Source organism: Prosopis cineraria, unplaced genomic scaffold (assembly GCF_029017545.1).
Source record: "Prosopis cineraria cultivar Desert tree isolate PC_DT_omini unplaced genomic scaffold, ASM2901754v1 PC1261, whole genome shotgun sequence".
NCBI lineage: Eukaryota > Viridiplantae > Streptophyta > Magnoliopsida > Fabales > Fabaceae > Prosopis > Prosopis cineraria.
In genome coordinates this window covers 1-10,963 of record NW_026556586.1, presented here as the reverse complement: position 1 = coordinate 10,963, position 10,963 = coordinate 1, and the positions used below count along the sequence as shown (strand labels likewise).

The following is a 10,963-nucleotide window of genomic DNA, read 5'->3' as shown; positions in this document are numbered from 1 at the left end:
AATTTTATTTTACTAGGGTTTCTCAGGTTAACTTAGGTCTTTTCAATTCATATGGCTCCAATAGCCAAAAGTTGAGTGTTGTTAATTGGCTAAATTTATTTGCTTCGCTTCCTTTGGAAAAAAGAACAACCACAAAAAGAAACAAATCAATGCACATAAATTATATGTAGTTGCCAATTGATCATGAATCTGGATCAAGTGTACATGGTATGTACCGTACATGATAAAAAAGCCTATCTAATTATATTTTCATCTAAGAAATTGTTATCCTGTGGAAAAAAGATAAGAAAAACAATTATGGAAAGCCCTATTTCGGTTAGTTCCGCAGATCATCAATAATATAATTTAGAAATTGCCTATTGTGGAATATGATTTGAGAAACTATTTTTGTAGGGTTATCAATTATTCATAAGTTTATGGCTAACACTTCATTTTTTGTGGCCGCATTATCGCTAACACATCAAACAATAACCAGATTGTTAGAGACGAAGGAGACATAATTATGGATATGACAAAGGTTTTACCTGTAGACTGCATTTCAAATATTATTTCCTTAACATCTCCAAAGGATGCATGCAGAACTTGTTCTGTTGCTTCCGTTTTCAGAACAGCCGAAGATTCAGATACTGTGTGGGAAAGGTTTCTGCCTGGACATTATGAGGACATGATAGCTCGATCCTCATCCCAATCCTTTTTCACTAGTTCTCTGACCAAGAAACAAATTTTCTTTCATCTTTGCGATCATCCAGTTCTTTTGAATGATGGTAAAATGGTATAATCATAAGCACTCAATTTTAGTTATTGTATTAATTTGTGATGTGAATTTTGGATGGAATCTTTGCATATCTTATTGATGATAAGCATGTTGTGTTTATCTTTAGCATGAGATTTTGCCAGTTATATTTAATTTGAATGATAAAGTATAATGGCGTCGTCCAATTAATACAGCCAACTCCATCTAATAGAATAAGACTTGTTATTGTTGTTGTTGTTATATATTTAATTTGAATGCTTTGTATCTAATATTTATAATTTTTTTATTTAAAATATATTTTTTAAAAAAGTTACAGTTATAAGATTGACTTAACTTTTAGAATTCTTAAAATAGAATCTTAATCTTAAGTACAGTTATAAATTTTAATAAAATCTTCTCTATCTAATTTGGATGTGGGTGTGCGTGAATCGTTCATATGAAAACGTCTCTATTCAAGATCTCTGATATATGAATAGAAGATATAAATTTATGTTGATTATATATATTGAATCATCTACTAAATTAATATATTTGAATGAGAGAAGAATAGTACGTTACTGCAAACAGGCAGTTTGCTGTGAAAATTGATGACTAACTTGCAAGCATTTGTCATATATACACCATACTTCTTTTTTTTTTTTTGTATTTTTGACTATATGACTAAAATAAAATAAAAAATTTAAAATGAAAATATTTTGTGAAAGAAGAAATCGTAATTTGTATTTAATATCTCAAGGAACAGCTAATAACTTTTAGACCAGACATGTTGCCCAGTAAAGTTGACAAAAATTTTCGAATATTCCAACAAAATGATTGAATGTAAAAATGTCTCAAGCATTATATGCCAAGGCCCTCTTTGGCATCCACAAAAGAATTAATCAGTTCTTTTCCATCCATGTACAAAGTTCAAGAAATACAAAATTTATTTTGTTTTTGTTATCATTATTCTTTTGCACCATCCAATCATACTCATCATATATCGATCATCTGATGCATAAGAAGCACTTTTATCTGTAAAATCACTTTTTTTTTTTTAATTTCAATTTACGCCATGGTCGTTGTAAGGTCGTTTAACAATATTTTTTATATCTAGCAGTGTCTTGGCTTAGAAAAAGACAGTGGTAAAAAATGTTGCATGCTTAGTGCAAAGGGTCTCACAATTGTGTGGGCAGACAGAAAATCTTACTGGCAGTGGATTTCTTTACCAGAATCTAGGTATGTTGTCTTCCTAAATATATTTTAGGTTTAGAGTACAAAATATTCAAAAACTTTTCATGGAAGATCCTAAGTTGACAATTGTACATAAGTACCCATTAAATTTTATAAGAGGCTAACCTTCTCCTATTCATTGAAATAGTCTAACATTGACTGTTGATGACAATTGAAATATAGTAGTCTCCGTTATAAAGTTAATGGATATTCATACACTACTATTGACTTATCAAAAACTGCAGGAAAAAAAAATAAGTTTTTAAGTATTTTCATACCTTAATCCTATATTTTAAGTGTTAATCCTATATTTTAAGTGCTAATGCTTTTGGAAAAAAAAAATGACAGTCTTATCGCAGTAGATCAATAACTATGAAGTCCTAAAATATTCAAAAGGAAGATAGGTACAATGTCTATTTATTGATATCTACAATTTTAGATAGATATTTGCAAGTCGTCATCTTTTAAAATGTTCTGTACCTATTAGTCATTAAATTAATTTTTCACAACCTGAATGTTATTCTCCCTTAAAAACATGGAATATTAGATTTTTTTTTTAGATACAATTAAAATCTCTTTCAATTCTATTTCACAAAAATGTGATCTCTTGTACAAAAATGTTTTTGCAACAAAAATGTTTAGAGTAATCTTGCAATTACCAAATGTTCTCTCGTTAAAGGTATTTAATTCAATATACTTTACAAAAAGGACAGGAAAAAATTGTGACAAAATTTGCAACAAATTATTTGTTACATATTACATTATGTTATGTCATAGCAACCAACTTAGAAATGAACTGAATAACTAAATTGAGGTGCTCATGTTCCAGACAACTTGCTTAGCAAATTAGGTTATGGATTAGATTGAGATAATTTTCTTTTATCGAAATTCTATTATTAAAGCTGAATTCAAATTTAAATTAGAAATAAATACCTCAACTCCTCAAAATAGTTTTATTTGTCAGACAAAACAACCATACTAAGACGAGTGAATTGGGTGTGTGCAGTTTTCTTTAATTATTTCACAATTTACTATTTTTTGAAATCCTTGATACAAATAATACTTTTACTTAGATTAGTTAGCAAATAAACAGTTATACCAATCATTAACAACTTTGGTATAATGTTAATCAAAATATGCAGTATAACAATTTAAAAACCTCAATAGAGAGCGTTTGGTGATTTATAATTAACTGGGTGCAAAGCCTTATTTCTAAATTAACTCTTTTTTTGGGGCCAAAAATTCTAAATTAACCAGAGAATGTTAAATTCTCATGCATGTACTGACACAAGATATTAACAAGATCACTCCAGAAAGATAATTTAACAATATCCTCTAATGAAGATAAAGTTCGTGAGTAAAAAACAATATATAGTGCCCCACTTTATATTTATTTATAGTTGTCCAAATTTTAAAATGGGAGAATATGTTGAAGGATTTTTGAAATAATTTAATTTTTGACAGTGACTTCTAACAAGTAAACTTTAATAATTAATAAGTGATATTATTGATTTAAGAAATATTTGATCTGTCCAAGTCCTTGCCAGATGTTCAATTATTTCAGGGATCATTCATTGATATTCTCCCATTTACAATCTATCACGTGTCATGGTATTTGAATATTAGATATTTTCTCCGTACAGATTTACCGAGGTGGCAAAGCTCAACCACGTGTGGTGGCTTGACATAAAAGCAAGAGTAAAGGTTAATGATCTCTTGTCTCCAGGAACAATATATTCTGCATTCTTCGTCTACAAGTTAGAAGAGGAACATTCTATGGCAGATAGATATGTAGAACTGAGTGTGAACAACGAAGAAAGTGTTAGTGGATCTCACAGAAGAGTGATCTTAGACCCTTCTTCGAAGCATTCAATAATGAAAAAGAAACAAAGAGCATCAGCACGCAAGAGAGAAGATGGGTGGATGGAGGTTGAAATGGGAGAGTTCTTCATCAGCGGACATTACGGATGTGAAGGCTTCACAGAGTTCAGGCTATGGGAGACTAATGGGTATATCAAAGACGGCCTTATTGTTGAGGGAATTGAGTTCAGGCCAAAATGTTGTGTATAGATATACAGGAAAAAGGAACCTTTTTTTTTTTAGGAAAAAGAAAAAATGGAAGCATTATATTCAAAAGGGGTTGCCTAGCGCATTGGGACTGGGTCATTCGTTCGTACTCTATTTAACTCTGTTTTTTTTTTTTGTGAATATATATTCTTTTTATCTTTTTAAATAAAACAAAGTGCAACCTTCCTTATTGACGGGAATACTCAAATGTTTTAAGACAAGGAAATCTAGACATGCAAGTTTAGGTTGAATGCATCCTAGCCCTCGTGTTTTATCTTTTGTCCTCAATGGCCCAAGAAAGATTAATTTCAAATATGGACAGAGTATGTATACGCTTCTTGTACCTTATTAAAAAAAATTAAATTTGAGATGAATAATAAAATAAAAACTGATTCTATTTAAAATATAGATGGATATATTTGCATCAATTTTTGAAATTTAAATTTTACTTTTTATTGGTGTTTCTGATTTTGGGAATGGCTTAATATTTTAAACAAAATAAAAATTTAAATGTACCCAATGACAGACAAAAACACGACAACCAACATATTTCTTGAACTTGATCTATACCTAATCTATTTCTTTTAGAAATCTTTGAGGTATTATTTTTTTAGGGAAAATGACAATCAGGTCCCGCAAAAGAAATTTAAATATAGCCAAGTCCCATGAAATAGCAAAATTATTCTTGAGTCCCTTGGTCCTTAGGTGTAATTTGGGTATATGAGAAATGATTAAAATGACCTTAATTTGAATTCTAACCCACAATTAAAACTTCCTACTCAAGGCATTACATCACTTATTGAACAATCCCTCTCATCTCACCACTCTCACCTCTCCCCAAGTCTCTAAGTTCATCACTAAATTCTCACCCCTAAGTTGCTTCACGTCTCGACAACTTTTCGGTAAGGGAATTGATGTCTTCAGCCTGGTCGATGTCTTCAATTGACTCAACATTTTCTTTTGGGACCTAGGGTACAATTGCTCATCCTTTCATTCTTTCATTAACTCGACTACCCTATCCGCATGTAAATCAGAACTCTCAATTGTGTTCTCTCACACTGGTTGGTTACATTTGCTGTTAAAGACTTTAGATCACTTGCATTTTCTTTGTCTCTCTTGACAACACCAAGTTTGTTTTTCCCTCTTTTTATTGCTTCATAGAAAAATCTTGTGAAATGGAAGAATCATTCTGGTGGCTCTAGTTCTGAAATGTAATTGATTGTGTCTAATGCATATATGCTGGTAGAACAGTAAGAAATTCACTCAAGAAAATAACAAGCAATGTACAAGGCATTAACTGCTAAATGAGTATATTTTAGTGACAAGTAGGGTATAAGACAATAACAAGTTCACCTAGGAATTTGACAAGTAGTATACAAGGTATTAACTACTAAATGGGTATTTTCTAGTGACAAGTATGTTGTAGGACAATAATAAGTTCACTTAGGAATTTAACAAGTAGTGTACAAGGCATTAACTACTAAATAGGCATTTGCTAGTGATAAGTATGTTGTAGAACAATAACAAGTTCACTTAAGAATTTGACAAGTAGTGTACAGGGCATTAACTAGTAAATGGTTATTTGGTTGGTGACAAGTAGGGTTAGGACAATAATAAGTTATCTTAGTAAATTGACAAGTATACATATATAGTTGTACATGTAGGTGTTTAATGTGTGTTTAACATGTTCTAATTGTGATTTTCCCTAATATTAAAGTCCTTAAATTTTCAGTCAATTGAAGATGGTAAATTCTACAAAGGGAGAAAAGAAGGAAAATGTTTATAGCTATACAAAATTTATTGAAGAATTCTATAAGAAAAACAAGGGCAAGTACAAATTGATTGGGAAAGGATAGGTAGATTTGACAAAAGCATGGGAGAAGTTGTCAGCAATGAAAAAGTAGGAATATTCAAGGAAAGCAAAGGAAGAGAGAGGAGAGACATTTACAAATATATAATTCCCTTTCATACTTGTTGATCTCTCAGTCAGTTTCAAAAGTTATAAAGTTTGTTAAGGGAAAGGAGAAACAAAGAAAAAGGTGTAAGAAGATTGGGTTCAATAAGCTGCTTAATATAGGATGCAAGAATATACATAGAGATATCTATGGAAAGTTGATGTGGGCATTTGACCCCTCAACCCAAGAAATATGCCTTAGATGAAATGTAAGAAAAATAAGTGCAAAAGATGTGCACAATTTGACAAGCATAAGGAAGATGGCAAGAAGGTAACTAGACAATTTGATAGGTAGAAGATATTAATGAGAAATCATTCAAGAAACTTAAGGGAAACTTGCTTTAAAATGCCCTACAAGAAGATTTTAAAAATGATAACATTTGGGAAAGAAGATGTTCAATTTGAGTTATTTTTAATGTATACTTTGAGAACTCTATTGTGTCTAACAACAAGTATAGGAGTCAATGACTGTGTTTTGAAGGTTGTATATAAAACACATAAAGCAATTGGTAAATATGACTGGGCAACATATGTGTTTAATAAACTATGCAATAAAGTAGATATATGGAAGCAATAACTAAGCAAAGGGTAGACAACAACAAGGAAGAATATTAAAGGATGCATCTACTTTCTCATGATAAGTATGGTTTGTAATTTTTAATTTAATAGAATGATAGTGACATCTTGGAAGTAATGTATCAAATTTTATGCAAATTTATTGCTGTCAACATTTTCCTCTTGGCCAAGAAGAAAGACCTAAGCCTAATGATGCCCTCGCATATTGGGATGAGGAGAAGGTTATTGAAAGAGTAAAAGTAGAGAAGAAGAGCATTCAGGGTATTTTGCATGATCTCATGAGTATAGATGGTAGTTCATCTATCAAGTTTTCTCCAACATGCTTTCAGTCACTTGGTATGTATAAAAAGTGGTCTAATGTTCATCTACTAATTTTTACATATTGAGATATACTTTTTGTTTTGCAAGAAATAAGTAAGATTTATGTAAGATTGGTTATACTATAGGTGAGAAGTGATGGACCTACAATTTAAGCTTCTAGGAAATTCAAAAAAGGTTGAAAAGACAAAAGGAGAGGGTGATGAAATAGATAAAGAAGCGCATGAGAATTCTAAAGAGGGTGAAGAAAAAGATAAAGAACCTGATGAAGAACATTTGGAAGAGGGTGAAGAAAAAGATGAAAAAGCAGATGAGAAAAATGATGAAGAGGGTGAAGGGGATGAAGAAGAGGGAGAAGAAAAGGAAGCAGAAGGGAAAGGAGAGGTGTAACGTCCTGAAAATTTTAAGACTTAAATTTATTTTAAAATAAAATATCTATAATTGAATAAAAATTAAGAATAATTTGATATAGGTCCAGAGTTCAAATTTTACTAAGAAAAATTTTAGTTTTATTTTATTTTAATTATGGGAAAATTACCAAAGTTACCCGAGGCTTTTGTGCTATGATAAAAAATATTGGGCCTTCCTTATAATTTTTCTCAAATTGTTTTGTTCATTTTTGAAAGGGGAAAAGAATGCAGAAAACATAGAACAAAGAAGCAAGAAAACACCAAGACCAAGAGAGAAGAGGAGGAGGAGAGAAAAGAAGAGGAGAGAGAGAGAGTTGGAGCTTAGATTCAAGAGGTTTTGCAGTCATTGCAAACTTAGTTACGTGGTAGGTAAGCTCTCTACTTCAATCTTCTTCCTTCCCTCTTAGTTTTCTTGAGTTTTGGAAGAGGTAAATTTTAGATTTTAATTCCAAAGGCTTTGCTCTTATAATCTTTAGTTTCTTTGGGTCTTTGGGAGGATATTTTGAGTTTCTATATAGGGCAAAAATCAAACCCTAAGAGATTAGATTTCACTCTTCAATGGTTTGAGCCGATTTATTTAGTTATAATTGTGCTATTTGAATCCAATAAGATTTAGATTAAGCTTTGATTTTCATTATAGTGGCTAATTGTAAAAGGTGGTAATGCCAAGTGAAGGTTTTTGGTTAATTAAAAATTATATAAATTGAAAATTAGCCTAGTGGTGGCTAATAAATGGTTTTAGTGGTTAAGTGATACTATGTGAATGGTTGGTTTAATATATGGGCTGTTAGGATGATTATGGCTCATTGACCCAAGTTGTGTCGTATGAGTTATAGTCTTCTTTTACACTATTTACCATGAAAGTGATATGGATCACTTATATGTTATAGGGAATTGTTGGTAGTACTTATTGAGAAGTTAAGGAACAAGCCAAGTTTCATTTTGTATAAGGAAAAATCCTTTTGATATAAAAGGGTTTGAGGTAACAAGGAATTTATATTTCTTATTATTTGTTTAGCTATTTTGAATAAATATTACTAGCTATCATGCATTACATGTTTTAAATAATTAAATGCCATTATTGTATTTTATAAAGACTTATAAGGTATTACTTGAACAATAATGCATATATGTTTTCTATTTGTTTAACAATAATGTTTTTATGGAAACAAGGTTGTTTGCATGCCTTATAATTATAGAGAATGGAAGTTACACTTAAGGAAGTGTAACTAGGTTAGGTACTTTAGATAGACTAAGGAACTACTTAAGGGAGGAGTGATATTGTGTTATACTAATTTAGAGTGTTGAAATGGTCAATACTCAGGAAAGGTAGACAATAGTGAAAGATATGATGTCGGTGGGAGTTCACTAATAGGGAGGTGTGGACTTGTGATCTTTTGTAGTACACTGCCAGTACTCAGTGTTGCCTTTCGTATTGTAGGCTCAGTGCATTAAAGTGGTTAGTGGATTGAGTATTTAACACCTTTCAGTGGGAGGTAATCTGACATATGAAGTGTGAGGTTGAGTGCCTAGGCTATAGTAGCCCTCACATGGAGAATAAGTCAGGATGGCTTTAGGAAGGAGTTAACTTTGGCTACTTAGGATTCATGTCAAAGAAGCACAAGCTATTAGGTAGATTGATTACGCCTTAGATTATGTTTCATGTCTGTGGAGGTATAAGTGGCTATAAGGTTTACCTGTGAGCTAAAAAGTGCCAGGGGACATTCTGTCTGTCAAGAAAGGTTATACCAGCCTATGTCATGGATTCATGCATTTTAAATTATTAAATATATGTTATGTTTAATCTATTATTCATTTATTTGACTATGGCTTACTTTATAATAAAATGTAGATTTCTCTGTTATTGAGATTGTGGTTGTCTCACCCTTTCTTTTTAATGTTTTCAGGTCTAGGCGAAGGATTCAGTGGTGGACGGGGAAAAGAACAGAGTTAGGGGTTGTTTGTTGATTATAAAGAACTACAACCCCTTTCTTTTGAGAAAATATATTGTAATGTACTTAGGATTATGGTGTCAGTAGGATGTGATTGTGTGTGTGTGTGTGTGTGAGAATATATATGGATTATGTGCTTATGTATGAATTTTTGTCTGCTTATAGACTGTGACTAGGAAACTTGGTTATGATGTGTGGTTTTAATAGATTTATTCGATAGACCAAGTTTCCACTACATGTAAATTTTCATTTTGTTATATATGTGATTCTATAAGTAAATGCAAGGTGATTGCATTGCAAATAGTATGCTATGGGTAAACATATACCTTAAATAGAGAGAGTGGCACGTGGGCCTCACAAGGATCTCTAAACCAAGTGAAAATATTCAGCATATGTATTCATATGTGTCTATGGTGTTTGGAATAGTTTTTGGCCACTCTTGTGTGATTTGTAAATTTTGGGGGCTTAAGGTCCATTTTGGGGAAATGACACTTAGGTGGTCAAATTTTGATATAAGGGATTTTTCCATCATTTAAATGTTCTATCAAATACTCCTAGTCTTATTGACATGTCCAAAGTGTTCCACAAGTTTGTACCATTAGGATGAGATTTAGACAATTTTGAAAATGATTTTACTAAAAAACTGTACTTTTGCATCCGAGTATCAAAATTTTAATCTAACTGTTGGATTTTCTTTAAAATTTAGGTCACAAGTTAAATTTTTTATAATCTTTGTGTGGGCTTTAGAATCACCTCAATCAGACATTAAATAGAGAAATACACACTCTAAAAGTTGGTCCGAAGATAGCAAAATAAAGCTGTCTGTCTGCTGTCATGACAGCAATAATTGCAGAGGTTAGGATGCACATGAATTTTGATCCAACCATTGGATCTTTTTTAAATTTGGTACACTTGTAATACTCTTTAAATGTGACATGGGCTCTGAAATCGCTCCAATCGGAGGTCAGATGATGACATGGGTGTACTCCAAAAGTTGGTCCAAATGTGCTTTCATGACTGCAAAAATGCGGAAAAATTATAATGGTCTAAATTTTAATCCAACCATTAGATCTTTGTGAAATTTGAAACACTATTAGTACTCATTAAAAGTGACATGTGAGATTTGAAATCACTCAATCGAAGCCCAAATGGTGAATCGGAAACCTCCTGGAAATTTTCCGAGAGGGTTGTCATGACAGCAAAATTAATGCTATCATGACATCAATTAATTACCCCTGTTTGTCCAATTTGTTTCCATACACTATATAGTAATCCTTAAAAGTTTTCTAAGAGGTTTTAAGTATTTTTTTTCTATTGTATAGATTGTTTAGCAATTTAAATGGTTTGTTTCTAAGTAGTTTTTAGGATTAACTCCTTAATCACATTTAGATTATTTGGTTGTGGTGTGTTTTTGTTAACACTTGGGGTAAGTGTTACAAATTCTACATGAGAATGAAGATAAAGAAGACCATGAAGAGGAAGGGCAAGTAAGAAAGGTAAATATATATGAGGATGAAGTAGAAGAACAAGAAGCATCAAAAGGGAATAGGGAACTACATATTGTAAAAGTAGAGGAATCGATAAAGGAACATAGGAGATCAAATAGGTATAAAAGACCCTTGTGAAGTGTCTCTAGGTAAGAACTAGTCAAAAGAGGGAAGTGGCTGACAATATAGCGCTTATTTCAGATGTGCATAGCATTAAGGAAAAAAAACACACCAAA

The 10,963-nt window shown here is 31.6% G+C and overlaps 1 protein-coding gene across 1 annotated transcript; it reads left to right on the top strand.

Annotated features, from left to right (window-relative positions):
• Positions 1-508: 508 nt before the first annotated feature.
• Positions 509-4,036, top strand: LOC129299694 (putative F-box protein PP2-B12). Its single transcript, XM_054938160.1, has 3 exons — positions 509-772; positions 1,851-1,969; positions 3,607-4,036. Exons 1-3 carry the CDS (start codon positions 509-511, stop codon positions 4,031-4,033), a joined length of 810 nt encoding a protein of 269 aa, XP_054794135.1. The 3' UTR covers positions 4,034-4,036.
• Positions 4,037-10,963: the final 6,927 nt, after the last annotated feature.